Raw genomic sequence first — 27,424 nt, forward strand, 5'->3', positions numbered from 1 at the left:
TCCAAATGCCATAAGAGGCTTTTATTAATTTAGGGTCCAATACAGCAATATTATTAGAGCAATTAAAAGTTAAAGCATCTTGTTGCAGGGTGTGGCACACCAATCTATGGAAGCATAATATACATGGATAACCAAAAGTACACACACACAATAAACCCCTTTTTCAACAGAAAAACACCCAAACTACTAACAGTGACACACCAAACCTTAAACTATATCACCACAACTCAACTGGTGATTTCCCACTGCACCGGCTGCTCCCATGACCCATGACAGGCCAACACCAACTGCAGCACTTAAAGATAAAGATAAGATGTTAATAAGTTCAATTTACTAAAATACAAGTAAAACAATTTACAATTAATAGCGTAAAGTATAATATAAAATGAATGGCAACCAGCACTTTGCCTTTCTGCTGCCACAACTCATGGACTGTTACGACCCAGGCAAGCATGTGCACAGGAGTGATCGCAGGTCAAGGATGAGACTTACACACCTGTGCTCCATGAGCCTCTTAACAGTTCAGGTGCTCTCACCTTGACTGGTCAAATTTTGCCAGGGTCCTAGTGTCCCCCTATTACATTCAGTTCACAGGCAACAGAACTGAATACAGAGGTGTTGTTCAGTGTATATACAATGATTGGACAATGTAAGGTTTTGAATTTGACGCCAGAGTTTATTTCATGTGCAAATGCTCTCTCCACCTGATCTCAAGGAGTTATGTACCCTGCTTAGTAGTTCCCCCTGCTGGCCCCCAACTGATATTCTTCTTCTTCATCCAAATCCACTGACTAGCTCTGGCTGCTTCATCTGACATTTCCTTCACTGTCTTCCTCAAACTCTAAATGAGAGTGAATCTTTCTGTAGAAAATCAAATGGTTGTTCTACTTTCTGTGACTGACATGATTTCAGGGGGTTTGCCTGGAGGGCTTTCTTTGGAAAAAAAATTATAGTTTTGGTTAAATCATCAATCATCAATCATCATCAATCACTATAGGCAAACTTCTCCTACATGCTTGATTGACAGGAGAGGTGGGGGAGATGATCAGAGGTGCAGAGTTTTTACCACCATCATTGTTACATGGACTGAAGAGTGGGTAGAGTTTCTCAGTGAAGGAGCAGCCAGTAAAGGAGTAGATAAGAGCTGCAGCATCAACATCATAAAAGGAGACCAGACCCTCCTCATAATCCACAAACACCCCCACCTTCTCAGGCCGAGACTCCAGAGAGAGACTGACATTAGGGTCTTCAAGGGCTTTGTACTCATTTTCATTCCTCAACCATATCATCCAGTAACCATTCTGAGGAGCTGCTGTGATTCTACCCTTCCTGTTGATCGACTCTCTGGCCACTCCTAAATCCCACTCAGTCTTCCCTTTAACCTGAACCTCATAATAAAATCTTCTTGAAGAGAAACTCTGCTTTGCTAAGACTCCAACACAAGTATCAAATCTCTCTGGATTGTTTGGGAGATTCTTCCATACATCACCATGTTTAACTTGTTTTCCATCATCAGACAGGATGAGCCAGGGATGTGCTGTATCAGGATCGAGTGTCACATCCACTGCAGACTGCTGGACCCTCTTCAGCTCGGCCTCAGCGAGAAGCTTCTTCATCTGTTTACTGAGCGTCTCCTCCAGCTGACTCACAGCTTTCCTCACAGTCCCCATATAGGAAGGTGGACGGACGCTGACCTCTGTCCAGTCCTTGGTGGGTGGAGCAGTGTTCAGGGACATGAAGCTTTGGAGGAGGTGGAGGTGGTCTTCAGAGCGTGAGAGCTGCTCCACCTCAGAGCTTCTCTTCTTCAGCTCAGAGATTTCCTGTTCCAGCTCTTTGATGAAGCCTTCAGCGTGTTTCTTTGTCTTTCTCTGCTTCTCTATGATCGTGTTGATGAGCTCGGCCTGGCTTCTCTCAACAGACTCCTTCAGAGCGGTGAAGACCTGAACACCATCTGCTATCTCTCTGTCTGCATCTTCCTTACTGAGCTGCACTGAGTGTTTGATCTCCTTAATCTTCAGACGTCTCTTCTGGATCATCTGCCGAATTTCAGCCTTTGTCTTCCCCAGCTCAGCCTTCTTTCCTTCATATTCTTCTCTCAGAGGAACAACATCATGTGTCTTGTGGTCTGAAACAGTGCAGAGCATGCAGACACACATCTGGTCGGTCTTACAGAACAGCTCCAGCAGTTTATCGTGCTTCAGACACATCCTGCCTTCCAGGTTCTCCACAGGGTCGATCAGCTGATGTCTTTTCAGGCCTGATCTTGTCAGATGACGCTCCAGGTGAGTCTCACAGTAGGATTCCAGACACACCAGGCAGGACTTCAGGGCCTTCAGTTTGGTTCCAGTGCAGACGTCACAGGGAACTTCTCCTGGTTTGGAAACTTGCTGCTCTGAGCTGCTGCTGCTGGCTTTCTGTTGAGCTGACTGTCTGAACTGAGCAGCCATCTCAGAGATGAAAGTGTTGACCTGCAGCTCAGGTCTGATGTAGAAAACCTTCTTACAGTTTGGACACTGATAGGGGACATTAATATCCCACTGTTCAGTGATGCAGGTTTTACAGAAGTTGTGTCCACATGGTGTGGTGACTGGATCAGTGAACACATCCAGACAGATGGAGCACAGAAACTGATCTTCAGTCAGCAGACAGCTGGCAGCAGACATATCGACACTCTGAGGACAAAAAATGGGAAAACAACAAAAATGTAATTACAAATCTTTTGATTATTTGTTCAATAAAATCAAACTATGATCAATGTAATATAAGGATCCTGAATTCTGTTGTTATATGAATGTGCTGTGAGTGAAGGAGAGCTCAGATGTGCAGTTCAGCAGTGGTATTTCTATGAGATCATCAAGCTCAGAAAATAAATGATAATGTGAAGATCTTCATTTTAAAATATTTACTCTGACTGCCTGCAGAAAAAATACAATTCCTCAAAATACTACTCAAACTAAAGTTGCCTCGTGGTTGTCTGCCTCAGCGCAGCAGTCAAGTTTCTCGTACAGTTTACATCCACGTCTGTAAAACATAGATGCTTCACACATCTTCCCCCGGCAGCACAGATCTATACAATCAGCACAGTTTCAAGATTAGATTAGATTAGATCAGATTAGAAAGCTTCATTAATCCCAATAGGGAAACTGGTTTGCCACCAGGTCAAACCATACAGCCAACAAACAGCACAAACATGACACACAACAGATAATACAGGAGACCATCAAAGCGTGATTAAGAGCCACTGAGACATGATAAAGGCCAATCAAGACATAATCAATAACATAATAGCATGATGATACATAAACAAATGAATACATAAAAACATAAAAACAGTTAACAGTGTTTATTAAAGTATCTGACTGCTGCAGGAACAAAAGACCTTCTCAGTCATTCAGTTGAGCACCGAGGCAAACCAGTCGCTCACTGAAAGAGCTAGTGAGTCCTTTAAAAACACTGTGGAGTGGGTGGCCTTCAAAGAGCAGAACCATTTTGACTTTTGACCTCATTCTCTTCTCCACAGTGACCTCAAATGAGTCTGGGGTAAGACCGATAACTGAGCCAGCTCTCTTGACCAACTTGTTGATCCTATTTTTGTCATCCACAGATATGCTGGCCCCCCAGCAAAGTACAGCATAAAAGAGAACACTAGCCAAGATTCCGTGATAAAAGACATTTAAGAGTTTTGTGCTGAGGTCAAAGGATCTAAGTTTTCGCAAAAATAAAAGTCTAGACTGAGCTTTCTTGATTAGGACATCAGTGTTGTCTTTCCAGTTGAGTTTACTGTCCAAATGGATACCAAGGTACTTATAAGACCCGACAATTTCGATCTCCTGACCATTAATTGTCACTGGAAGGACCTCCTCTCTTTTCTTTCTAAAATCAATCACTAACTCCTTAGTCTTCCCTACGTTTAACTTTAAGAAGTTAGAGTCACACCAGCTGGAAAAGGATTGGACTTCGTTTCTAATTTGCACTACGGTCTTTTAGCAAAGGACAGCCCAACATGTCTGAAGACTTTAAAATTGAGGAGGAATAGCATTTCTTTGTTGAGCCGTATTTGTTTGAGCCCGAGTATACGCACGGAACTCAGGCTACAGAACGAAGCAGCTGCCGCAGCTCATGAGCCTAACCCTCAGCCAGCCGCAGAATACCAGAGTCGAGAACTGGAAACCTGGTGGTGTAGTTGTTTCAAATGCAAAGCAATGCCAACGGATGAGGAAAGTCTTTGCTGCTCAGACTGGGAATTGGCGATGCCTGCACTTGAGAATCTGGACATCAGTACTGATTTTCTGACTGCTGCTCTTCAGAGACCGTGCATCACCGATCACCCTGAGCGCGCACACGTGAACACGTGTCACGTGATGTAAACGCGGATGAGCGAAGCTCATGCTTTCGCTGGTCACGCACAAGCGCGCACGCGTGAGCACAGAGAAGCAGTCAGAGCTACAGGCTACAATGAGGCTAAAAACAGAGTTCATATGATGTTTTTCGAAACAACTTTTTATGTCGCGGCTTCAGGACACTTGGATCACTACGGATGAGCAGTATGGAGATATTTTGTGGATTCAATTTTGTGTTCTTGGACGTTAGTCTGGGGCGGCGTCTGCCATTAGGTGTGCTAGCCGCTGCCCCTGCTAAAACTTTTTATTCTAAAACTTTACCAGGGCCTCCGTCGGCATATGGGTGAGTAGATAATGGCTGAATTTTCATTTTTGGGTGCACTATCCCTTTAAGCAGACCCACTAAAGTGGTGTCATCAGAAAATTTTTGCACCAGGCAGGATGGCTGACTATGTCTGAAGTCGGCGGTATAAAAGTGAGAATAAAAAAGGAGATAAAACTGTGCCTTGAAGTGCTCCTGTGTTGGTTAAAATGATGTCAGACAATTTGTTACCGAGCCTGACAAACTGAGTCGTGCCAAAAGTCTAAAATCCAGGCAATTGTTGTATTATGCAGTTTAAAATTATTTCATTTGTTAGCTAAAATATGTGGCTGTATGGTATTAAAAGCACTAGAAAAATCAAAAAACATGATCCTAACAGAGCTGGCAGTGGTTTCAAGATGACTGTAGATGTTGTGCAGCATAAAAAGTATTGTATCATCTACCCCCACACCCTTCCTGTATGCAAATTGCAAAGGATCTTGAAAGACCGACACCTGCCTAGTTAAGTGATTCAGGACAACCCTCTCAAAACACTTCATAATGTGTGAAGTCAGCGCTACAGGTCTCAGGTTAGCAAGATTGCTAGACACATTGGCTTTCTTTGGAATGGGGACAAGGCAAGATGTTTTCCATAAAACTGGTATTTTTGCAGAAGACAGAGACATTAAAAACATTGAGTGAAGGACAGAGCACAGCTGGTCGGCACAGACCTTTAAGGTGCGTGGATGGACACCAACAGGGCCTGCTGCCTTATTGGCTCTAATACGCCTTAACTGCTGACGAACCTCCTCAGTGTCAAGAGAAATAGCTGGGCTACAGTCCTCACAGCTGCTGTGAGTGTGCTGAAGTGAGGAGAGAATATTCTCATGTAAAAAAGAAAAGTCAAATTCATCAAACCTTGCAAAGAAACTGTTGGCATGATTTGCCTTTATACCCGAACTACAAAACTTGGGATTGCTGCTCCCATATCCAGTAATAGATTTCATACCATTCCAAAGCCCCCTTGTGTTGCCACTGGACATATGTCTTTCAACTCTTTCTTTATATTTCTGTTTGCCCTGTCTAATAATGGCTTTCAGCTCCTTTTGAGCATCTTTAATTCTAGCCTTATCACCACTGTAGAAAGCAGCCTTCTTCTTATTAATAGCAGCCTTAACCTCACTTGTCACCCACACTTTGTTGTTCGGGAAGATTTTGATTTTTTTACAGGGAATTACAGACTCGACACAATAGTTGATATAACAAGTAACTTTGTCAGATATACTGTCCAGATCATTGTCACCATCAAAGAACACAGACCAGTCGGTGCATTCAAAGCATCCTCGTAAATTTTCACAGGCGTCCTCCGACCAGATGCGCACTGTTTTGGACATAATTGGATGTTTCTGTATCACAGGTGAATAACTGGACGTCAAGGATATGAAGTTATGGTCAGATTGACCCAGCGGAGGAAGGAATGTAGGGACAAAACCATCCTTAACATTTGTAAAAAACAAGTCTATAGTTTGGTCACCTCTAGTAGGACAGGACACCATTTGTTTAAAGGACGGCAGAGAGGAGGAAAGAAAGCAGTGGTTAAAGTCCCCATTTATTATAACCAGCGCATCTGGAGAGGAGCGCAGTAAGTCATGTGTGACTCTCGATATTGTCACTAGAGTCACCAATTCAGTATCTGACCAAATGTCTCTCCTTCTGTTCCTGAGATATGACCTTTAATAATGTCCAGAAAACTGCAGAACATTATGTCACAGTGAAGTTGACCTTTGACCTTTTAGATATAAAACATCATTTTATCCTTTTAGACATTTGTGTGAAATTCTGTCATAATTTGCATATGAATTCTTGGGTTATGGCCAAAACATGTTTTGTGAGGTCACAGTGACCTTTGACCACCAAATTCATTCAGTTCATTGTTGTTTGTGCCAAATTTGAAGAACTTCCCTCAAGGCGTTTTTGAGATGTCACGTTCACCAGAATGGGTGGGACGGACGACTTACAGACGACACAGAACATAACGCCTCCGTCCACGGCTGTCACCAGCACAGAGCCATCAAAATGACATTATAATCTTCAACCTGAATCTAATTATTAAGACATTAGTAAACATTAACCTGCACACATTCATCAGAAACACAGAGGAGATATAATAAGACACAAAAACATGAGAGAGAGATGGAAAGTAACTAAGTACATTTATTACAGTACTGTACTAAGGTACTATTTTGAGATACTTTAGTTGAGTATTTCCATTTTCTGCTACGTTATACTTTTACTTTGGTAAAAACATCTTACATACAAACTATAGGCTACAGATCACAGTGTAAAAGTGAAGCACCACATCACTGCTGATCGCCCGGAAGACAATGAATATAAAGGGAAACTTCCCCCATATTGAACCAGCTGTGTGGCATCACAGTGTGAACAGATGAACAGTATTTGGCTGTCTAAGCTAGCTAGCTAACCCTACACTTTCCAAGGTTTGATTTTGGTTTTGGAACAGGGAAGAAACGTATATCTTTTTCCAACCTCTCCAGGTAACGAGTATCATTAATACACAACGTGATCCAGGCACAACATTTAGCTCCAAATCCACAAAACCACCCTGAAAATGAAGGAAATCTGAAACGACTACATTAGAGTCAATGGAGCACAGCTGAGCCGGCCCCATTTGATTGGCCAGTCTGTGTCCAGGGGCAGGACTTTGTAAAGCTTCAATTTTGATGCAGGACTTTTACTGTAACAAAGTATTTCTACACTGTGGTATTACTACTTTTACTTCAGTAACAGATGTGAGTACTTCTTCCACCGCTGGTTCATATTGATGTAAACTCACACTTAAACCTTGTTGCAGCCTGAAGTGATTTTAATCCATGGTCACGTTCAAGTTTCATGAACACAAACCAAAACTCTTCATCCACTGTTTGTTTGTGTTTCAGTCATCAGATATTGTCTTCATTAATAACAGCCTAATTGCTCCATTCTTCTTCATAGTAATAATGTTTCACTTATATATCGGCCTTTATTTAATTCATGTTTATTGCTCCGACCACAACGTTGCATGTGTCTCCTGTAAATCCCATCTGCACTATGTTTACACCTGGTCTGCACACCTGCCTGGGATGCTGTCAGTGACACAGGAAGGTTGGAAGAGATCACATCAATATGAGTAACATCAGACATTCATCTGAAATCTGATAAATATGCTGTTTGTGCAGGTCTGCATAGTATATGAATATGAAGGATAACTGCATTTCCTCAGGGCTTATTTGGGCTGGCATTAATTGGTCGCCACGGTAACAAGCAACCATTTAAATATACCAGCATATGTAAACATGGGGAAACCAGTGTGACTGGTCTGCAGTGGGGAGTGTTAGCTCGAGTTGTTTCACAGATAAAACCAGAGTTCACTGTTAAAGTCGACCTGAAAACTTTAGTTATTCAAATAAAAGTTTCAAAAATAATCAAACTATGTTAAACTAACTCTCCATTACTGTCACATCAAACATCAAATAATATAACAATACTGCTACACTGCTGCTTATATTGTTATTAGAGTGGAAATATTTGAAAGCAGGCCAAACATTTTTCATATGAACCTTTGAAACCTCTGTAGGACAGTGAACTCACCAGTGTTTGTTGTTGAGAAAAACCTGCTGGATTCACTTGAATGTTTCTTTAGAGAGAAACAGAGAGACTCGTCTCCACTGCAGCTCTGCTGTCACTCACACACACTTTCACTTTGATTTCAGGACTTTAAAGCTCTCCTCTTTCACTGTTGCTCCACCTCTCAGTGGGCCGTCACCAAGAGGGAGAGGTGGAGGAAGTATTCAGATCCTTTACTGAAGTCAAAGTACTAATACCACACTGTGACAATACTCCACTACAGGTAAAAATCCTCTCTTCAAATCCTTCCCTCAGTAAAAGTTTGATCAGGAACATTTATTATAAGTATGTGTAAAATGACTGATAGTGCAGTAAAGTGTTCCCTGCTGTCAGTGTTTTATTCTATCTGATGTTTTTGGATTAATATTCCTGCTGCATTAATGTGTATGTGTCAGGAGAAACTTTCCACATTAAGGCTTTGAAATAACATAATCTTCCATCCTCTGCTTGGAAGTGGTGAATTTACAGCTCACAGATACTTTTGTGTGAAATGTTGCACATTTCCGAGCTGTCGTCAGCACCGTTGGCTTGTTTACTATATTGCATGATTTCCATGTCACACTGAACGTCTCACTGAGCCCTGGGGGGTATTCCAGAAAGCGGGTTTAATGAAAACTCTGAGTATGTTAACCCTGAAATGAAGGAAACTCTGGGTTTTCTTTTTTCTTTTCTTTAAGAAACCCTGAGTTCACCCTGTCTCCTCCCTACTGCCGAGCCTGAAGCAAGCTGGCAGACAGACATGGGCTGTCCGTATGTAGGAAATCTGATCGATATCGAGGCAGAATTAATTCGCAGTACCTTAATGCCGTTAGATGTGCTGTCATTCCCCAATGAATATCTGTTTGAACGGTACTATTTTTCATTAGACTCAATCATTTACCGGCCACACATATCAAATCTGACACACCGCAGACGTGCGCTCTCATCAGAGCAAATGTTGTGCATTGCGTTACATTTTTTTTGTGAACGGTAGCTTTTTATATGATATTGGTGATGTTTTGTGGCCTCTGCCTTCTTTCTATTGGCTGAGTAGAACTCAAATGTTACTAAGCAGGATATTAGGAAAGAGGACATAAAAGTTGAAACAGTATTTTTTGAGGGGTTTAAATTACTAGTGATCTACAGTACATAATGACATAGCCACTGAATGACAGGTTATTTAAGCTACTTTGTTTAATAAATCAAATATGAATCAAACTAAAGAAAGGAACAGTCATGGCCAAGTCAAATATGCCTTACCTGTTTGAATGATGTTTTTATATTTCATTTTAAGCTGCTTTCAAGTGTGTTTTTCCCCTGTGAGATTGCACCTATACATGAAAATCAGATTTTATTCAAAACCACTTTTTCACCTGTATGCTACGATTTTAATTAAGTGTGGTTAAATGTTAAATTAATGGACTAGTGCATTCAAACTTAGCCGTTGACTCAGGCAGCAGTTTTCTCCCTTGCTGCCTCTCTCTGCTTGGCAGCTTTAGCAGTGTTACTGTTTTTACGAAATATGTGCTCATAGTCGCTGTGGGCATTCATGAGCACCTCCAATTCCACAGGTGTAAAATAAGTTGATCGCTTTTTCTCTCCGGTTGCCATGGTGACTTGAGGTATCAGGGCTCCACTGATGATGGCTTTTTATTGTGGTTGTGCACGCGCTTAACTCAAGGTGTACCTACTCAGAGTTGATTGAACTAATTCAAATCAGATGTTCTGGAACCAGATACTCAGAGTTTCCCAGCTCAGGGTAAGTCAACTCAGAGTTCAGGATTAGACTCAGAGTTTGTTGAACTTCCTACCTGGAATACCCCTCTGTTCAAAGGTTAAAGCTGTGTATGAAAACAAAAACAAAGTCGAATCTGATTCGACTGACATAATTGGGTACATTTCTAATTATTTCAATAGACCTTGCATATTGTTGTCGAAGCAGTCGAATTTACTTTGCACAATTTTTTAAATTATCAGTTTATAGATAGATCTTCTGAGCAGCGATGTCATATCTTTTCTATGAAAATCTACACAACAAAAATTTAAAGGCAACACTTTTGTTTTTGCTCTCATTTTTCACATCTTTCACTTAAAGATCCTAGATTTATTTTTGCACGTTAATGGTTTGTCTCAAATTTTGGTCGCAAATTTGTTAAAATGTGTCGTGGGTGTGTTTCTTACCCAGATGCAGCACCACTGACAAAAAGGACAGTTCATAATAGTTTTTAATACACCTGTAAGCAGAACACAGGATGAGCAGGTAAGTGAAACAACAGGAAAGTCCAATTTCCCAGTTTGGGGTCTTGGGGATGGAATCAGCTAGTGAGGTGGGCGTGGTGGACAAACAGGACCGCAAAATGTGTCAACCAATGACAGGTTGGCAGGTAGGAGTGGCAAGAGGCGGGATGAATGGAAATTTTCTCGGTGCTTTTCAAAGTCAAAGAATGATCCTTAAACGGCTGAATATCAAGGAGGCTACATCATCAAATCCCGCCAAAGGACTGTTCCAGTGTCAAGGATACTTGAATGCTATTGAGCACCGAATCCCTTCTTCAGATAATTTTCAAGGACGTGTGTATCCTCAGTGGGCATGAAATACCTACTATGTGTTGAGCATGATTTGCCGAAATTGAAAGTGGGGTTTCTTAAGCGAGACACACCTGGGTACTCCCTAGTCTGTTCCAATGTGTGCTCACCAAATGCTAGGAAGGAGTCTTGCCTAGCCTCTGTAGGATCTGACTTGGAAGGACCCGTCCTACCAAAAAAGCATCCTTGACTTTGAGAAGCACCAAAAATGTTTGTGAGCACTCCTCCTTTTCCAAGATGATTCATACACCTGACAGGTGAGGCCTATCCAGATTCTGGTGTGCTGTGACACCATTTGCCAGATGCAGTGTGACACATCTCCTTCACATAGAGCTGATCTGGTCATTGATTGTTGGCTCACTCCTCTTCAATGGCTGTGTGAAGTTGCTGAATATTGGCAGGATCTGGAACACGCTGTCGTACATGCAGATCCAGAGCATCCCTAACTTGCTCAATGGATGACATGACTGATGATGTGGCCGTGCAAGAACTGGGATGTTTTCAGGTACCATTTACTGTGTACAAATCCTTGCAACATGGGGTCGTGCATTATCATGCTGCAACATGAAGTCATGGCAGTGGATGATTGGCATAACAAAGTATCTGAAGATCTCATCATGGTATCTCTGTGCATTTAAACTGTCATCAATAAAGTGCACCTGTGTTTGTTGTCCATAGCTTACACACCTTGTGCCATCTACCCGGTAGAGTATAAACCAGGATTAATCTGTGCAGAGAACTCCTCTCCAGAGAGCCAGATTCCATTGACGTTGAGCAGTTGCCCACTCAAGTTGGTTAGGACAATGAATTGTTGTCAGGTCAAGACCCTGTTGAGGACAACGAGCATGCAGATGAGCTTCCCTGTGACGGTTTCAGATGTTTTTTCAGTGAAATTCTTTGGTTATGCAAATCAATTATTGCATCAGCTGTCCAGGTGGCTGCTCTCAGACGATCTTACAGGTGAAGACGCTGGATGTGGAGGTCCTGGGCTGGTGTGGTTATGTTTGGTCTGCAGTGGTGTGGCTGGTTGGGTGAACTGCCAAAGTCTAACTGTAGTAAAATGAACATTCATGTAACACCAAGTGTTTATTTTAGATTTAATCTCAGTCTTGAAATGAAACTGTTTATTAGTTTTATTCACATTTTAGTTATCTTTATCTCTCATAGTTTTACTCAACAAAAATTCATGACATTTTTGTCAACTTTTAGTCAATATTTTTTCTATGTTTTTTATCTTGAAACTAATCCAGTGAGGCGAATGCATGTGTCATAAATTAGAATCAAGGTGACAGGTTATATAAAACAATGTGTGTGTCATGTCTCCAGCAGTGTGTGACAGGCTTAAGGGCTGATTTACGAGCACACACTTACTGATCATCATTTGAAAAGCTCAACATCTCTCCATTTATGCTCTCAACAAATAACTAGCTGCTAACAGCCACCACTGCAACTAACAAACTCCACAAATCCACTCAGCAGCTCCACCATCCACAGTCAGACACACGGCTGATTATTTACTGCTGAATTACAGCTCACAACTCACACCGACCGGTGCATTTACTGATGCAGCATTAACAAAATAACAAGCACGGCCGTTCTCAGCCTCCAATGTCTGATAGTTTACCGCTAACATTTTTGTCACGTCTCATCTTGTCAACAAAAATGAAACATAGATTTGTCTTTGTTTTAATTATCACAATCTATCTTAAACTCGTCATCATCTTGTTTTCATCATGGAAAGAAGAACGTTGACAATTTTTTTTTGTCATAGTTCTCCTCAACAAAATGAACAGTAACACCCATCTTAACTTTCATATAACTACAGGTGAACTTCAATAACAGAACCAACAGTCAGTGTGGGTCCAACTGCCATAAAAGGCTTTTATTAATTTAGGGTCCAATACAGCAATATTATTAGAGCAATTAAAAGTTAAAGCATCTTGTTGCAGGGTGTGGCACACCAATCTATGGAAGTATAATATACGTGGATAACCAAAACTACACAGAAAATAAACCCCAAGAGTGACACACCAAACCTTAAACTATATCACCACAACTCAGCTGATGATTTCCCACTGCACTGGCTGCTCCCATGACCCATGACAGGCCAACACCAACTGCAGCACTTAAAGATAAAGATAAGATGTTAATAAGTTCAATTTACTAAAATACAAGTAAAACAATTTATAATTAATAGCATAAAGTATAATATAAAATGAATGGCAACCAGCACTTTGCCTTTCTGCTGCCACAACTCGTGGACTGTTAAGACCCAGGCAAGCATGTGCACAGGAGTGATCGCAGGTCAAGGATGAGACTTACACACCTGTGCTCCATGAGCCTCTTAACAGTTCAGGTGCTCTCACCTTGACTGGTCAAATTTTGCCAGGGTCCTAGTGTCCCCCTATTACATTCAGTTCACAGGCAACAGCTCTGGTGGACACTCACGCCATTAGCATGCTAATAGCATGCTCCCTCAAAACTTGAGACATCTGTGTTGTGATCAAATGCCACATTTTAGAGTACCCTTTTATTGTGACCATCCCAAGGCACACTGTGTCGTAATGATAATGTTTAATCAGCATCTTGAGATGCCACATCAGTCAGGTGGATGGGTTATCTTCAAAAAGAAGAAGTGCTCACTAACATAGATTTTAACAGATTTACAACCAAAATTTGAGAGAAATATAATTATTGAGTGCAGAAATGGTCTTAGATATTTGACTTAAACCTGTGAAAGAATGGGAGCAAAAACAGAAGTGTTGTTCAGTGTATATACAATGATTGGGCAATGTAAGATTTTGAATTTGACGCCAGAGTTTATTTAATGTGCAAATGCTTGTGATTTCTGAGTATGTTTGTTTTTGATGATTCAACAGTCTTGGAGGCAGGTAATGCGCACATTAGAATAAATACAACTACATTAGATAGTATCAACCAGTGTCATAAAATCTGTGGGTTCTAGTTGTAAGGAGCAAAAAATATTTACAAAAAAAAAAAAGAGAGAAAACCACTGAAAAATCAACAATGTATTCACCAATCACCAATAATATACATTTATTACATTAAATGAGAGTGAATCTTTCTGTAGAAAATCAGATTGTTGTTCTACTTTGTGTGACTGACGCTATTAGTTTGAGTTAGAAAAAAATATTTTGATACAAACTTACAAACCTACGTGCTTGATTGACAGGAGAGATGATCAGAGGGGCAGAGTTTTTACCACCATCATTATTACAAGGACTGAAGAGTGGGTAGAGTTTCTCAGTGAAGGAGCAGCCAGTAAAGGAGTAGATAAGAGCTGCAGCATCAACATCATAAAAGGAGACCAGACCCTCCTCATAATCCACAAACACCCCCACCTTCTCAGGCCGAGACTCCAGAGAGAGACTGACTGAAGGGTCAGCAAGAGCTTTGTACTCATTTTCATTCCTCAACCATATCATCCAGTAACCATTCTGAGGAGCTGCTGTGATTCTACCCTTCCTGTTGATCGACTCTCTGACCACTCCTAAATCCCAGTCAGTCTTCCCTTTAACCTGAACCTCATAATAAAATCTTCCTGAAGAGAAACTCTGCTTTGCTAAGACACCAACACAAGGATCAAATCTCTCTGGATTGTTTGGGAGATTCTTCTTTACATCACCATGTGTAACTAGTTTTCCATCATCAGACAGGATGAGGTTGGGATGTGCTGTATCAGGATCGAGTGTCACATCCACTGCAGACTGCTGGACCCTCTTCAGCTCGACCTCAGTGAGAAGCTTCTTCATCTGTTCACTGAGCGTCTCCTCCAGCTGACTCACAGCTCTCCTCACAGTCCCCTCATATGAAGGTGGACGGACACTGACCTCTGTCCAGTCCTTGGTGGGCGGAGCAGTGTTCAGGGACGTGAAGCTTTGGAGGAGGTGGAGGTGGTCTTCAGAGCGTGAGAGCTGCTCCACCTCAGTGCTCCTCTTCTTCAGCTCAGAGATTTCCTGTTCCAGCTCTTTGATGAAGCCTTCAGCCTGTTTCTCTGTCTTTCTCTGCTCCCATTGGATCGTGTCGATGAGCTCGGCCTGGCTTCTCTCAACAGACTCCTTCAGAGCGGTGAAGACCTGAACACCATCTGCTATCTCTCTGTCTGCATCTTCCTCACTGAGCTCCACTGAGTGTTTGATCTCCTCAATCTTCAGTCGTCTCTTCTGGATCATCTGCTGAATTTCAGCCTCTGTCTTCCCCAGCTCGGCCTTCTTTCCTTCATATTCTTCTCTCAGAGGAACAACATCATGTGTCTCGTGGTCTAAATAGGGACAGAGCATGCAGACACACATCTGGTCGGTCTTACAGAACAGCTCCAGCAGTTTATCGTGCTTCAGACACATCCTGCCTTCCAGGTTCTCCACAGGGTCGATCAGCTGATGTTTTTTCAGGCCTGAACTTGTCAGATGACGCTCTAGGTGAGTCTCACAGTAGGAGGCTAGACACACCAGGCAGGACTTCAGGGCCTTCAGTTTGGTTCCAGTGCAGACGTCACAGGGAACTTCTCCTGGTTTGGAAACTTGTTGCTCTGAGCTGCTGCTGCTGGCTTTCTGTTGAGCTGACTGTCTGAACTGAGCAGCCATCTCAGAGATGAAAGTGTTGACCTGCAGCTCAGGTCTGGTGTAAAAGTCCTTCTTACAGTTTGGACACTGATAGGGGTAATTAATATCCCAGTGTTCAGTGATGCAGGTTTTACAGAAGTTGTGTCCACATGGTGTGCTGACTGGATCAGTGAACACATCCAGACAGATGGAGCAACGAAACTGATGTTCAGTCAGCAGACAGCTGGCAGCAGCCATATCGACACTCTGAGGACACAAAGTGAGAAACATCAAAACTGTGATTACATATTGTTTTTTATTTGTTTAACACAATCAATCATCATTTAATCAAACTATGATCAGTGTAATATAAGGATCCTGAATTCTGTTGTTATATGAATGTGCTGTGAGTGAAGGAGAGCTCAGATGTGCAGTTCAGCAGTGGTATTTCTATGAGATCATCAAGCTCTGAAAATAAATGATTGGAGATCTTCATTCTAAAACATTTACTCTGACTGCCTGCAGAAAAAATACTATTCCTCAAAATACTACTCAAACTAAAGTCGCCTCGTGGTTGTCTGCCTCAGCACAGCAGTCAAGTTTCTTGTACAGTTTACATCCACGTCTGTACAACATAGATGCTTCACACATCTTCCCCCCGGCAGCAGAGAAGATCTATACAATCAGCACAGTTTCAAGATTAGAGTCACCAATTCAGTATCTGACCAAATGTCTCCCCTTCTGTTCCTGAGATATGACGTTGAATAATGTCCAGAAAACTGCAGAACATTAATGATAATAATAATAATAATAATAATACATTTTATTTGTTAGGGCGCCTTTCAAGCCACTCAAGGTCGCCTTACAGCAAAGATAAAACACAGCATACAAAACATCATAACACATCATACAATACATTAAAAAAGAGGGGAAGACAGTAAGACAGTGTAATGCATATGATCAGGTGGAACAGGCAAGTCTGAACAGATGTGTTTTGAGTTTGGATTTGAACAGATTGATAGATGTGGTGTTGTGGAGGTCAAGGGGGAGTGAATTCCAGAGTTGTGGAGCAGAGCAGCTGAATGCTCTGCTCCCCATAGTAGCCAGGCGGGTGGGGGGAACGGAGAGGTGGATGGAGGAAGAGGATCTGAGTGTGCGAACGGGTGTGGCAATGTGGAGGAGATCAGACAGGTATGGAGGGGCTAGGTTGAGAATGGCCTTGAAGGTGAGCAGTAAAATCTTGTATTGGATACGGTGTGTGATAGGGAGCCAGTGGAGCTGCTGAAGGACCGGTGTGATGTGGTGAGTGGATGGGGTCCTTGTGATAATGCGAGCTGCTGAATTCTGTACCAGTTGTAGTTTATGGAGAGTTTTTTGTGGAAGGCCAAACAGGAGGGAGTTGCAGTAGTCAAGCCGGGAGGTGACGAGACTGTGGACCAGGATGGCAGCTGTGTGAGGTGTGAGAGAGGGGTGGAGGCGGTTGATGTTGTGGAGATGGAAGTAAGCTGACCGGGTTATGTGGTTGATATGAGAAGTGTAAGAAAGTGTGCTGTCGAGGATGACACCCAGACTCTTGACCTGTGGGGAAGGAGAAATGTTAGAGTTGTCAATAGATAATGTGAAACTAGGGGATTTGGATAGGGTGGTTTTAGTGCCAATGAGTAGAATTTCTGTTTTGTCGCTGTTTAATTTGAGGAAGGTGGATGAAAACCAGGATTTTATTTCAAGGAGGCAGTCAGTGAGGGAGGAAGGTGGGAGGGTGGAGTCGGGTTTGGTGGAAATATGGAGCTGGGTGTCATCCGCGTAGCAGTGGAAGTGGATGTGATGTTTCCGGAAGATGTAGCCAAGGGGGAGTAAGTAAATGATGAATAGGAGGGGCCCCAGGACAGAGCCCTGGGGCACGCCTGTGGTGACTGGGAGTGGATGTGATGTGAATGATTTGAGTTGGATGAACTGAGTGCGGCCAGAGAGGTAGGATTTGAACCAGTTGAGGGGGGCATGTGTGATGCCAATAGAGAGGAGTCTGTCCAGGAGGGTGGTGTGTGAGATGGTGTCGAAGGCCGCACTCAGGTCAAGCAGGATGAGGATGGATAGGAGACCGGAATCAGCTGCCAGGAGGAGATTGTTGGTGATTTTGAGTAGTTCAGTTTCAGTACTGTGGAGAGGGCGGAAACCGGACTGGAATTGATCAAAAAGATTATTGCGGGAAAGGTGGGAGTGGAGCTGAGAGGCAACAGTTTTTTCTAGTATCTTTGAGAGAAATGGAAGATTGGAGATGGGACGGAAGTTACTGTGGTTATTGGGATCTGCGCCAGGTTTCTTGAGTATTGGGGTGACAGCAGCTGTTTTGAGGGGTGAGGGAACAATTCCAGTGGTGAGGGAAGAATGGATTATGTGCGTGGTGAGAGGGGCCAAAGAGGGAATGGTGGCTTTAACAAGAGCAGTTGGAAGGGGGTCTAATTGGCAGGTTGATGATTTAGATTTTTTGATCAGACCAGTGGTTTCCAAAACGGAAGGTAGAGCAAATACTGAGAGTGACTGGAAAGGGGACACAGGGGGAAATAGGGAAGATGAATTGTGAGAGGAGCTGGGAGCAAGCTGCTGATGGATGTTATTAATTTTAGCAGTAAAAAAGGATAGAAGGGTATTACAAAAGGCAGTAGAGTACATCTGTGGTGGAAGTGAGTCCGGGGGTTGAGTAATGTTACTGAGGAGTGAAAACAGGGCCCTTGAGTTGCCATCGTTTGAGTTGATTAAACCAGAGTAATAGGTGGATTTAGCCTGTGAGATGCAGTCCTTGTAGTGGAGAATGTGGTTGTGATATATTTCCTTGTGCACAGTGAGACCAGTCTTATTGTAGAGGCGTTCCAGTTGGCGTCCTTTGGATTTAAGTTGTCTGAGAGCGGGAGTGAACCATGGTGAGGAGCGGGTGAAAGTGACAGATCTGGTTTTAAGTGGGGCAAGATAGTCCAGGAGATTATGAAGACTGTTGTTGTAATGGAGTACCAGTTCATCAGGGGTGGAAAAGCTGTCTGTGTTGGGGAGGGAGCTAATGCCAGAAGAGAGAATGTCCAAATTAATGTCCTTAATATTACGGAAAGAAATAGTGCGTGGGAGATTGATTTTGGAAAGTGCAAGGTTGGTGTTGAAGGAAACTAACATGTGATTGGAAAAGGGGAGGGGAATTGCCTTACAGTCGACAGGAGAGAGACCAGAACAGCATATTAAATCGAGAGTATGTCCTTTTAAGTGTGTTGGGAAGTTGATGAGTTGATGGAGTCCAAAACTGTCAATGCAAGATGTAAAATTTCTGGTGAGAGCGTTGCTGGTATTGTCCATGTGGATATTGAAGTCTCCCAGGAGTAGTATGTTTGGAGAGTGTGGAAAGATGTGTCAGGAATTGAGCAAAGTCATTTAAAAACTCATACCAAAACTTATTTGGTTTAGGGGGACAGTACACGGTGGCAACGATGGTGGGGATGGGGCCAGATAACTGTGAGGTGATGGACTCAAATGTGTGATAGGCAGGGGTAGAATCTGGCAGGACTTTACACTTCTTGCGGTAGAGCATCGCGAGACCTCCTCCCCTGCCAGAGTCATGCGGTCGACAGCTGTAAATAATCCGGGGGGAGTGGAATCATTGAGTGGAATAAAATCATTGGGCAGTTGCCACGTTTCGGTTAAACAGAGAAAATCAAAGTTATGGTCCGTGATAAGATCCTGTATGAGCTGACCCTTGCTCGTGAGTGAGCGGATGTTTAACAGTCCGAAATTGGTATTGGTGTTGTCATGCTTGTGGGATGAGGAGACAGGGGCACTCAGTTTTATGTAGGAGAGCTTATTTTTATTTACAACTTTGAAAGTGGACTGAGGGCGGTAGGGTCTGACAGTTAGAATGGTTGCAATGGGGAAAGCAGCAGGAGAGGGGTGTAGTGACAGCAGTGGCCTGTAGGGGGAGTAGACGGAGACAGTGGTACACGGAGAAGGCACAGTAGAAGAAGAGGGAGGGACCTGTGTGTGAGTGGGTGAGGTGAGTAAACAGTCAGTCAGGTGGGTATGTTATGATGTCACAGTGAAGTTTGACCTTTTAGATATAAAACATCATTTTATCCTTTTAGACATTTGTGTGAAATTCTGTCATAATTTACATATGAATTCTTGGGTTATGGCCAAAAACACATTTTGTGAGGTCACAGTGACCTTTGACCACCAAATTCATTCAGTTCATTGTTGACTCCAAGTGGATGTTTGTGCCAAATTTGAAGAACTTCCCTCAAGGCGTTTTTTAAGATGTCACGTTCACCAGAATGGGTGGGACGGACGACTTACAGACGACACAGAACATAACGCCTCCGTCCACGGGAGGGGGGAGCTTTTCACATCAGCGGCATGTCAAGGGACTATATTCAACTTATCTTGTATTGTAACATGCATTATGACAACTTAATAAGGTTTATGTATGTTTTTAAATGAAGTGGAGGAGCCTACAAGTGTTTTGTTTAGTATGTCTCAGATGCTCCGCGGACTGCAGACTCTGCTGCTGCTGCGAGAGAAGTGTCCTTCTGCTTCTTCTTGTGTAACCTTGTGTGTATTGGCAGTTAATACAGCATTATCGCCTAGTGGATTGGAAGTGCATTACACCTATAATAGGCTTTTACTGGGAAAAATAGCTCAAATGCGACCCCCAGTGGTAAAATTAGGTATATAATTTGATATATCGGTTCGGTTAGATATTTGGCTTTAAATCAAACCACTTGGAAAATTTTCAAACCAGCACAAGCCTAGTACCATTTTGAGGTACTTTAGTTGAGTATTTCCATTTTTTTGCTACTTTATACTTCTGCTTTGGTAAAAACATCTCAGAGAGACACATTCTACTTATTCCTCCACTACATTAATTTAATATCATTAATGACTTTACAGATTCAGATTAAGAATAAAAATTATAATCAACAAATAAATCCTGATGTATTATTATCAGTTAAGATATTATTGACCCCGGGGGGAATTTACAAACCACCCAGCAGTGTATAAAGTCATTAAAATTAGCTCCACTGTTAACAGCTTCATCATTAAAGTGATGAACACATTAATACATCAATAATTATAATCCTGTAATATAGTATATTTCTCTGAAACTGGACGTTCTGGGTAATGAGTCATTTTACTTTTGGTACTTTTGGTTTGATGCTAATACTTGTGTATTTTTATTGTAAATCAAATAGTGACTGCAGGACTTTTACTGTAACAAAGTATTTCTACACTGTGGTATTACTACTTTTACTTCAGTAACAGATGTGAGTACTTCTTCCACCGCTGGTTCATATTGATGTAAACTCACACTTAAACCTTGTTGCAGCCTGAAGTGATTTTAATCCATGGTCACGTTCAAGTTTCATGAACACAAACCAAAACTCTTCATCCACTGTTTGTTTGTGTTTCAGTCATCAGATATTGTCTTCATTAATAACAGCCTAATTGCTCCATTCTTCTTCATAGTAATAATGTTTCACTTATATATCGGCCTTTATTTAATTCATGTTTATTGCTCCCACCACAACATTGCATGTGTCTCCTGTAAATCCCATCTGCACTATGTTTACACCTGGTCTGCACACCTGCCTGGGATGCTGTCAGTGACACAGGAAGGTTGGAAGAGATCACATCAATATGAGTAACATCAGACATTCATCTGAAATCTGATAAACATGCTGTTTGTGCAGGTCTGCATAGTATATGAATATGAAGGATAACTGCATTTCCTCAGGGCTTATTTGGGCTGGCATTAGTTGGTCGCCATGGTAACAAGCAACCAATTAAATGTGCCAGCATATGTAAACATGGGGAAACCAGTGTGACTGGTCTGCAGTGGGGAGTGTTAGCTCGTGTTGTTTCACAGATAAAAACAGAGTTCACTGTTAAAGTCGACCTGAAAACTTTAGTTATTCAAATAAAAGTTTCAAAAATAATCAAACTATGTTAAACTAACTCTCCATTACTGTCACATCAAACATCAAATAATATAACAATACTGCTACACTGCTGCTTATATTGTTATTAGAGTGGAAATATTTGAAAGCAGGCCAAACATTTTTCATTTGCCCTGACTGTAACTTCCTGTCTGAGTGGCGCTCAGAGTTCAGACAGGTAACAGGCCTGTAAATGAGCTTGAAGCTAACGCTAGCTGTGACTGTAGTTCAGTCACTGTGCTTTGGTTTTTACCTCTGTTTTGTATTTCTGGCTAAATTCACATGTTGTTTTTATCTAAACTGACACATTTCTATGGTATAATATTCTTTATAAGGTAAAACAGATATAAAACAGTCAGATAATATTCTTTATAAGGTAAAACAGATGTAAAACAGTCAGATTGTGGTTTGAACTAAACTTTGAGCAAATATTTAGTGTATGTTGTCGCTGTAGGACAGTGAACTCACCAGTGTTTGTTGTTGAGAAAAACCTGTTGGATTCAGTTGAATGTTTCTTTCCAGAGAAACAGAGAGACTCGTCTCCACTGCAGCTCTGCTGTCACTCACACACACTTTCACTTTCACTTCAGGTCATGTGACTGTGAAGCTCTCCTCTTTCACTGTTGCTCCACCTCTCAGTGGGCCGTCACCAAGAGGGAGAGGTGGAGGAAGTATTCAGATCCTTTACTGAAGTCAAAGTACTAATACCACACTGTGACAATACTCCACTACAGGTAAAAATCCTCTCTTCAAATCCTTCCCTCAGTAAAAGTTTGATCAGGAACATTTATTATAAGTATGTGTAAAATGACTGATAGTGCAGTAAAGTGTTCCCTGCTGTCAGTGTTTTATTCTATCTGATGTTTTTGGATTAATATTCCTGCTGCATTAATGTGTATGTGTCATTTTACTGCTGTACATGTTTCAGGTTGAGCTCATTTGAACTCCTTTATATCCTGTTGGGGAGTTTAATCTACAGCAATGCATCATGGTCTATAAGATCAGCATATGTCTGTAGCGTGGCTGTCCTGTGCAGTGGCGTCACACTGGGAGAAAAAGTAAGACTGATTGCTAAAGGCTCCAGTGGATTGGAGGTCCTCAAAAATCTAAAATATCTAAAAAAAAATTTTTGTTAACAATTTTCTATTTCTACGTAATCATTACCATATTTGCCTTGGCTGAATAAATCAGTAAAAAACTTAATTATGTATAAAAAATATCGGAGGCTCTCTGAGACCCCTTTCACTGGTGGGGTGGCAGTCCATAGGGACTTGGGTTGGGAACCGGAGGTCGCCTGTTCGAGTCCCCGTCCTCCAAAATATGGAGCGTGAACTGGTGGCTGGAGAGGTGCCAGTTCACCTCCTGGGCACTGCCGAGGTGCCCCTGAGCAAGGCACCGAACCCCCCAACCGCTCGGGGCGCCTCACCAAGGGCAGCCCCCTCTGACATCTCTCCACTTTGTGCATGTATAGGTCCTGTTTGTGCATGTATGTGTCTTTCGGAATTTCCCCTCAGGGGGATTAATAAAGTAAATACACTTAACTAACTAAACTAAACCACTTCAAGGTGCAAAGTTTTTTATGTCGCCCCTGCAATAAGATTGTTTTCTAATCACAGCTACTGCTGAGTGAGTGACTGCTTATGATGCTGCTATTTCACTGTAATGCACAGAAGAACAGAACTACAACAAAAGCCAAAATCTCTGCATTTGGAACTTTGAGTTTGAAAAGGTACTATAATAAAATAAAAAAGACAAATGGCACCTTCAGGGTGAAGCAACGTGGGGCGTTCTCTTTTCACTGCTCTCAGTGAAGGTCAGTCCCAACGTATCACAAACACCATTAACGCCACATTTGTTTAAAGACGACCAACTTCATGTTGTTGAACTCTGCAGTCGATAAATAGGCTCTTTTGTCCCACAGAGAGAGACGACCATTTAAAGTCTGCACGCTGGTGATGAGGAAACAACACTTGTCTTTGTGATGGAGGCTGCGAGGAGGAGGAGGGCTTTATCTCCTGATGGATGAACACTGAGAAAATTACCACTAATTATAAAACACTTATATAACCTTTAGTTTTGTATAAAATCAACTGGATATTTGGCAGTAATAATGGGTGACACACACACACAGCACACTTCCTTTCCTTCAGTAAGAGGTACATTAAAGGGACATTTCACTGCATTTCTTTGCCATAAAAAGAACACTAAGAAATTGAACCCTTAATTTTCTATTCTAAAATTCTTAATAACATAATTATTAAATGTAATTAATGAGATCTTAGGGGGTAATAAATGAATACATTAATGTGAAATAAGACATTGTAGTGTTTTAATAGATCATCTAAACATTTTAAGGGGTTTTAAGTGATAAAAAGTTATATATAATTTATAATTTATATAAACTCAGGGATGGCTTTAATGGTTTTTGGTCTATCTTAAGGTTATTTTAACCCCTTAAATCCCTCAGATAATCTGCAAAAATAAAACTTTAATATATATTATTATAGTCAGTTAAATATCAGTTAATTAATGGGTTGAGCTGGTGTTGTGGCAGATTTTAGGACACAGAGACGAAACAGAGAAGAAATATTCCTGTATTTCTTAAAAATAGATCTACTTTGATAATTAAGGGCTCTGAATATTAAAATGTTATCAAGGTTTTTAAAGGTTTTGAAAATCCTCTGTGGGTCTATAACATCTAAAACACCTTATATAGTTGATAATTAAATGTGTAAATTAAGGGGAAAGTCATTTTATTTTCTATTTTATTTATTTGGTAAATAAGGGACTTTTTAAATTCAGATGTTTTTAAGGGATTTATTTATTATTTTTTCACATTACTAGACAAATTAAATGAAAAGATTAAAAATCAAAGGGACATTTGGTATTTCCAGAGGTAAATGAAGGAACAGTTAATGTTATTTTAATGGATTACTGTTTCACAGTGACGGCAGCTCAGTGAGAGGGCGAGCTCGACTGATGCCTGACATGTCAGAGTGAGGATGAGCGGCCGCCCCGGGGTCAAAGACACCATGGCAACAATGACATCACCACTTCAGCTCACCAGTGTGTGTGTTTGCGTGTGTGTGTGAAGGCTATATTTAGACTGACCTAGTTCCCGCTGGCTGGATACAGACACTCGTGCGTGTAGTAAACACAGAGATCATAAAGCACACGTCACCTCGTTGACCTACCCTCCACTGTGGTCATGCCAGCTGAATGTTTTTACAAGTAGTTATCTGCCGGCCTGGCACTACACAGACAGCTAGCATAGCATCAGCCATTAGAAGCTAAATAACACAGAACAGCAGCTAAAAACAAACCATATGATTGGTTGACGCTTCAATGCGTCACTGGAGCTCTCAGAAAAAGGTTGATATCAGCTCAACTTGAATAAAGAAGGTTCATGTTACAAATCAGTGTTTGTTCTACGCTCCGTGGCGTGTTGAAGTCGGGCCGCTCATCCAGCACCTGCTAATGTGTGCTCACCGTTTGTTGTCTGATAACCAGGCCAAAAGGGAATCTGGGGATTTTGGAATTGTTTTCAGCAGTGATCCAAAATGAAAATCTACAGAATTCTATGAATTAAAAAAAATTGCTGGTTATGTGATAGACAATATTCATTTATGATAACAATCATTTTTTTGAACACAGGTGTGCCCCAAGGTATGGTTGTTAGGCCTGAAATCTGACAATAATGTTGGAATCACTGTCGAATGCCCATGGACACTGGGTTGCTTCTCTACTAAGAGACCAAAGCCCTTTTTAGATAGGAACTGTGCAAATTTGCAGGAAAGCCCAATCAGTCTTTTTTCAGCATCGGCAGTATAAAAACAAAATCAGGGAGTGCAGCAAAATGCCGCCTACCTACTTTTGTTTATACAGAATGCGCCTTTTTCGGGGCAGTGGGGGGCGTGAGCAAGTAACAAAACGTGTAGCTCAACATGTGACGCAAACAGTGACTTGGCGGGAAGCCGCGGCTGGTCAGTCCTTTGGTGATTCTCTCATAAGTCGGCCCGTCCTTCACCGTCCCCGTCATCTGACGGTTAATGGCCTCTTCGTTTGCGAGGACAAGGAGGGCGTGCAATTCCTTGTCTCCCCAGTTGCTCATCTTTACAGTGTCTGTCAGGTTTGTGTTTCCCTCTTGCTACTAGCTGCTCGCTAATTCCTGCTATCAGCTGTTTCCTGTTTATCCACCGCCAGTGGGTCGCACGTGCAGCGTCATCAACAGCTCCTCCCACAAGTCATCAACAGCCCCTCCCGTTGCAGAAGGCCGCCTTGGTCTGTTTAATCTAAAAGGGTTCCCCCAATATGTCTACCCTACGAGGGGGAAAATTGGGCACCTCAGATCAACTCGCCAATCCGGCTCTGTGTGTCTAAGCACTCGCAGCTTGCTGGCAAAATGGCCCAACATTCGCCGAAAATCTGGCAGCGTAAAAGGAGCTAAAGTCTTCCAAACTGGAAGGAGCGTAAAGCAGCCTTCTTCACAGGGGACTCTTGGCTGAAGGAGTACCTGGAATTACTAAAGATGGACTGAGTGACCTGCCTGTTAAAAGACTTTGATAAGGCGCTGGCAGACCACTGGGATACTGTCTGTCCACTTTTGAAACAGTGGCTTCCAATATAAAGACTTGTACACAATGAATGTATGAGATCTGATGTATGTTACATATGCTACATTAACCATTTCATGTATTGTGGTCACTGCAATGGACCGCTATTTAAAAGACATTTTCTTGTATATGCATGGGTTTTGATGCTATAGTTGCATTTAATTCACTACAGTGGACTCTAGCGCATCATGCCATACACTGTCAACAGGTGTTGTCCATGCAACACAAAGCTCTAAAACCAAGATGGCTGATGGAAAGCAAAAAAATGTTGTGCAGCTCAAGAGTATCTCACCAGTCCTTCTGTAATAGGGAGCAGAGTCTCACTCCGAAGTCGTCGAAATCCAGTGCTTGGACAGTGACTTGCGGCATCAGAAACCAATGAAAAAAGGCATCCGATACGCGGCCAGTTGCCGTTATAGTTTAATAAGATTGGGCTCCTTAAACACATACCTGTATGCACACATACCTAAACACATGGCTGCAAATACACACACTCCAAAACACACAATTAGTCTGTCAACTGTCAGGAAAGGCCAATCTGTAAAAGTACATTTTCAGATGAGATTTAAAGATGTGAACAGAGTCAGCTGATCTGATGCTCAGTGGGAGGCTGTTCCAGAGCCGAGGAGCCAGAACTGAAAAGGCTTGATCACCCTTTGTCTTTAACCTGGACTCTGGAACAGTTAGAAGACCCAGACCTGCAGACCTGAGGGGCCTGTTTGGATGAGAAGCTCAGTTATGTACTCCGGTGTCATTGAGATCATTGAGAGCTTTGTATGTGATTAAAAGAACTTTAAAATGGATTCTAAAAGAGACAGGAAGCCAGTGCAGGGGGGCTAAAATAGGTATGATGTGTGAGGATTGTTGCGTTTTGGTCAAAACTCTAGCTGCTGAATTTTAAACATTATGGAGCTGATGTATGGCTCAACTGTTTAGGCAGGTGAACAAGGTGTTTAAAAATAATCAAGGTGGGAGGATGTAAGAGCATGAATGGTTTTCTCTGTTATTGAAGGACAGAAGTGACCTACATTTGGAAATGTTCCTCAGCTGGTAAAAACTAGACTTGACTACACTCTTAACATGTTGCTCCAGAATAACACCAGGTTTTTTACACCTGACGAGTGGCTGAATTTGTTTTGGAATATGTTCAAGGCCAGTGATGAGAACTTCTGTCTTTTCAGAGTTAAATTTTAAGATGTTTTGGGACACTCCAGCTTTTTATGTCACACTATGAAGAGAAGCTAATGTAATGGTGTCAGTGGGTTTAAAAGACAGGTAGAGCTGTGTGTCATCTGCGTAGCTTTGGAAAGAGATGCTGTGATGATGTGTTATCTGTCCCAGGGGCAGCATATACAGGGTGAACATGGTGGTCTCTGTAGATGAGGACTTG

At 42.0% G+C, this 27,424-nt stretch overlaps 2 protein-coding genes and 1 long non-coding RNA gene across 5 annotated transcripts in view; 1 reads left to right on the forward strand and 2 right to left on the reverse strand.

Annotated features, from left to right (window-relative positions):
- On the reverse strand, positions 1–21,971 carry LOC144458288 (E3 ubiquitin-protein ligase TRIM21-like). 3 transcript variants are annotated; one of them, XM_033634353.2, is made up of 2 exons: positions 21,890–21,971; positions 1–2,672 (listed from the first exon to the last, which is right to left on the reverse strand). In XM_033634353.2, the coding sequence occupies exon 2, from the start codon at positions 2,661–2,663 to the stop codon at positions 975–977; it is 1,689 nt and encodes a 562-aa protein (XP_033490244.2). In that variant the 5' UTR covers positions 2,664–2,672; positions 21,890–21,971; the 3' UTR covers positions 1–974. The 3 variants fall into 3 exon arrangements, 2 of the variants coding, with proteins under 2 accessions (XP_033490244.2, XP_078023730.1); XM_078167604.1 differs by lacking the exon at positions 21,890–21,971 and adding an exon at positions 8,290–8,399; XR_013491565.1 differs by lacking the exons at positions 1–2,672; positions 21,890–21,971 and adding exons at positions 7,425–7,784; positions 8,290–8,400.
- LOC117262694 (uncharacterized) overlaps positions 8,471–27,424 on the forward strand; it is a 20,049-nt gene continuing 1,095 nt past the window's right edge. The window contains exons 1-3 of the long non-coding RNA XR_013491566.1: positions 8,471–8,548; positions 22,012–22,155; positions 22,350–22,479. This is a non-coding gene — a long non-coding RNA (uncharacterized LOC117262694). The remainder of the gene's footprint in view (positions 8,549–22,011; positions 22,156–22,349; positions 22,480–27,424) is intronic.
- On the reverse strand, positions 10,512–22,008 carry LOC117261827 (E3 ubiquitin-protein ligase TRIM21-like). Its single transcript, XM_078167605.1, has 2 exons — positions 21,890–22,008; positions 10,512–15,719 (listed from the first exon to the last, which is right to left on the reverse strand). Exon 2 carries the CDS (start codon positions 15,708–15,710, stop codon positions 14,031–14,033), a length of 1,680 nt encoding a protein of 559 aa, XP_078023731.1. The 5' UTR covers positions 15,711–15,719; positions 21,890–22,008; the 3' UTR covers positions 10,512–14,030.

This window comes from Epinephelus lanceolatus, chromosome 5 (assembly GCF_041903045.1).
Source record: "Epinephelus lanceolatus isolate andai-2023 chromosome 5, ASM4190304v1, whole genome shotgun sequence".
NCBI classification, from domain to species: Eukaryota; Metazoa; Chordata; class Actinopteri; order Perciformes; family Serranidae; genus Epinephelus; species Epinephelus lanceolatus.

Excerpts from the sequence above, each read along its gene's own strand:
- LOC144458288 (XM_033634353.2), bottom strand. The coding sequence starts at position 2,663 with ATGTCTGCTGCCAGCTGTCTGCTGACTGAAGATCAGTTTCTGTGCTCC.
- LOC117261827 (XM_078167605.1), bottom strand. The coding sequence starts at position 15,710 with ATGGCTGCTGCCAGCTGTCTGCTGACTGAACATCAGTTTCGTTGCTCC.